This window comes from Protobothrops mucrosquamatus, unplaced genomic scaffold (assembly GCF_001527695.2).
Source record: "Protobothrops mucrosquamatus isolate PMUCROS unplaced genomic scaffold, P.Mucros_1.0 scaffold1131, whole genome shotgun sequence".
Taxonomy (NCBI): domain Eukaryota; kingdom Metazoa; phylum Chordata; class Lepidosauria; order Squamata; family Viperidae; genus Protobothrops; species Protobothrops mucrosquamatus.
The window spans coordinates 4,032-7,505 of NW_015387349.1; the positions used below are offsets into that span (position 1 = coordinate 4,032).

Here is a 3,474-nt window from a genome sequence, read left to right on the forward strand (position 1 = left end):
CCAGCTGGTGGTCGGCCTGCTCCGTCTCTGCCGCTTGCCAGCTACGCCTCGGCCGGCGCAGGGGGCGGAACCACGCATGCGCGGCGCTCCCGGGCAGGGAAAGTCCTCGACTTACGACCGGTTGGGTAGTCCTCGACTTATGACCGGTTTAGTCCTCGACTTACGACCGGTTTAGTCCTCGACTTACGACCGGTTGGGGGTCGCGGCATTAAAAAGGTTGAGAACCACTGATCTAGAGAAATCTTTGCATTAATTTATACCTCCTTGGTCCCAAAAAGGCAGAATCTTACATCATAATGATTGGGGGTTTACTCCCAGATATTAGCTGCATGATCTTGGGATCAGAGGGACTCCAGGATTGGAAAGGCAAGACTAAGATCAACTCTGAGTTGATCACCTCTAAGTTACTGTAAGTTACCTGTATCTGCTACTACCATTCGTGGATCTCATTCATAGAAAGCATGCCCTCTGCTGCGAAAAAGCATTAGGAACTCGGTGGAGATCGGAGGTTCCCAGGGTCAGCAGTCTTCAGCTCTCCCTCTGCATGATGGCTGGGGCTGAGGGGTACAAGAGTCCGTGTATCTGGAGAGTATCATGTTTGAGGGATGCATGGATTGCAGCTTGCCTCCTCATGAGCTGAGTGGGCCTTTCATTTCAGCCGCTGGCCGCCCTGTGGTTCTGCTCCTGTTCAACGCTGGCCCGCTGGATATAAGCTGGGCCAAGGAAGAGGATGCCGTGGGGGCAATCGTGGCTTGTTTCTTTCCCGCTGAGAGCACAGGGCTGGCTGTGGCCAAGATGCTGGTGGGCGCTGAAGGGGCAAATCCCGCTGGCAGGTTGCCTGCTACGTGGCCAGCAGGAATGCACCAGGTATGGCTGGGGTGGATAACGGTGGCTCTTTCCGGGACTGTAGCACCTGAAAGGGAAGAATAGCTGAATCTTCCCACCCTTAAGAAAGAAAGAAAAAAACCTTACAGGTAGTCCTCAATCTCAGTTGCGGTCATCAAGCGAGTCCTCACTGCATCCAATTTTACCACCATTTTTGCCAGAGCCGTTAAGCAAATCCAGGTTCCCCCCATTGACTTTGCTTGTCGGAAGCTGGCTGGGAAGGTTGCAAAGGGCGAGTAAGTAACTCCGGGATGCTGCAACTGTCATAAATACATGTCGGTTGCCAAGCGCATAAAATTGCAATCGCAGGGCGCGATGGTGTAAATGCAATGATTAGTCGTAAGTCACTTTTTTCAGGGTGGTCGTAAGTTCAGATGGTTGCTAAACAAATGGTCATAGATCAAGGACCATCTCAATAGCTTAATTTTATACAGAAAAGTGCTTGATGGTACATAAGCAAAAAGTATTTTATTTGACTTTATTTTATTAATTATTTTATTTTTATTTTATTAATTATTTTATTTTATTATTTTTATTTTATTAAATATTTTATTTTATTATTTTTATTTTATTTTATTATTTTTATTTTATTTTGTTAATTATTTTATTTTATTATTTTTATTTTATTAAATATTTTATTTTATTATTTTTATTTTATTTTATTATTTTTATTTTATTTTGTTAATTATTTTATTTTATTATTTTTATTTTATTTTATTATTTTTATTTTATTTTATTTATTTTCACTGATGTGCCACTCCATTCATAAGCCTCTAGACATCTCCCTACTGGCAATCAACACAGTATTATTTTTATTTTATTTTATTAATTATTTTATTTTATTATTTTTATTTTATTTTATTATTTTTATTTTATTTTATTTTATTAATTATTTTATTTTATTATTTTTATTTTATTAATTATTTTATTTTTATTTTTATTTTATTTATTTTCACTGATGTGCCACTGCATTTATAAGCCTCTAGACATCTCCTTACTGGAAATCAACACAGTAAAAATCAGAAAAACAACCTGCATATAAGAAATAAAAGACCCACCATAAGACAATACAAATGTAATGTCTAAATAGAGCAGCCACTGCACCCAGGTCTATTAGACAGTGAACCTGAGAGAGAAGTCATAGGGCCATTCTCAAAAGTCTCCAAAATGTTCCAGGAACCCCCCAGTCCAAGTGTAATCTGCTGGGCTTTTTCAAGATGGACAAAACTGAAACAGATCCCTTGATCACTTTGGCTGATCTCAAAAGAGCATAGCAGGTTCAGATGAAATTACCGTTGAAATGGGAGATTAGCAAAGAGTTGCAGGCTAAACTGGGAACTCATACATCATCTTGAAAGAAGGCAGAAACAAAAAAGTACATTTCTCTATTGTTGCCAGGGAAACCACCCCGATGACTCTATGAAGTTCTTCAGAATTGGATCTGACTTTTCTAAATATAGGCCAGAAAATACATCATATAAGATTAAAGTCCGGTGTGCTATTCAGCCGTGTCCTTTTCCCAGATCCAGATTCTGTTGCAGTCTTTCCTTTGAAGCATGTCAGATTCCACAAAGGCCGCTGGCAATTTTAATTAAAACTTTATGCTGATTCAACCCATTGAATTAGTTTTTTTGTGGGTCTCCAATGGGGGATTAGCCACAGTCCATTAACCGCCCTTGAATAGAAAGGACTGTTTTTAAAATACACAGCAAAATAATGCTGCGACACCATTTAAAATAAAAGCAAGGAAAAACAAATCGGTAATTAAACCTTAGCTACAGAGAAATAAGATGACATTGGGACAATGTAGAGCGCTTACTCAAAGGTGGTTAACCGATAAAGGCTGGGGGGGGGACAGTCCCTCACATCGCTCCTAGATCCTGCTTGCTGTAGCCCCAAATTTCCCAAAGGTGCTTTTTCAAAGTCAACTGGACCTTGTTTTTCCTTGAAGCTTCCTTCCGTTCTCCACCATTCAGTCAGAAATGAAGAAGTTTCTTTTTTTTAAAAAGTTTTTTATTTATAATACAGTTTAAAAAAAAAGAAAAGATTGGACATGACGTAACATTCCAGTATAAACATTTCCAACAAATTGTTTCTCTTCTTACGTTTAGTTCTTTATCTCTATAAGTACATATGTATTTTTTATACAATACCTAATTCATTTCTCTATTTACTAACCTAAGATTATACACATTTCCATCTTAACGCTAATCTATAACCCTAACCATCGTCCTCGGTTCCCACCAATAGTAAAATTTGTCCCAGATTTCAAAGTCCACTCTTGTCCTTCACTTCCATCGTGAGCCTGTCCATTTCAGCGCACGATAGTATCTTATATAGTATCTCTTCCTCTGTGGGAGTTTCTTTGTTCTTCCATTTTTGTGCAAACGCCAGTCTAGCAGCAGTCAAGATGTGCAACATCAAGTAGACTATCCCTTTGTCATATTTCTCTATGGTTATGCCCAATAAAAAAAGTTCTGGTTTTAGCTCTATCTCCAACATTAATATTTCTAGAAATGAAGAAGTTTCTTGAGTGGGAAACAAAACATCTTCAAGGAAAAACGAAGTCCAGTTGCCTTTGAAAACAAC

General features: G+C 38.9%; 1 protein-coding gene across 1 annotated transcript in view; it reads left to right on the top strand.

The window, feature by feature from the left end:
- LOC107291455 (periplasmic beta-glucosidase) overlaps positions 1-3,474 on the top strand; it is a gene marked incomplete at its 5' end in the record, with an annotated part of 8,880 nt that overhangs the window by 2,434 nt on the left and 2,972 nt on the right. The window contains one exon of the mRNA XM_015820453.1: positions 659-867. Coding sequence (XP_015675939.1) covers positions 659-867 — 209 coding nt within the window. The remainder of the gene's footprint in view (positions 1-658; positions 868-3,474) is intronic.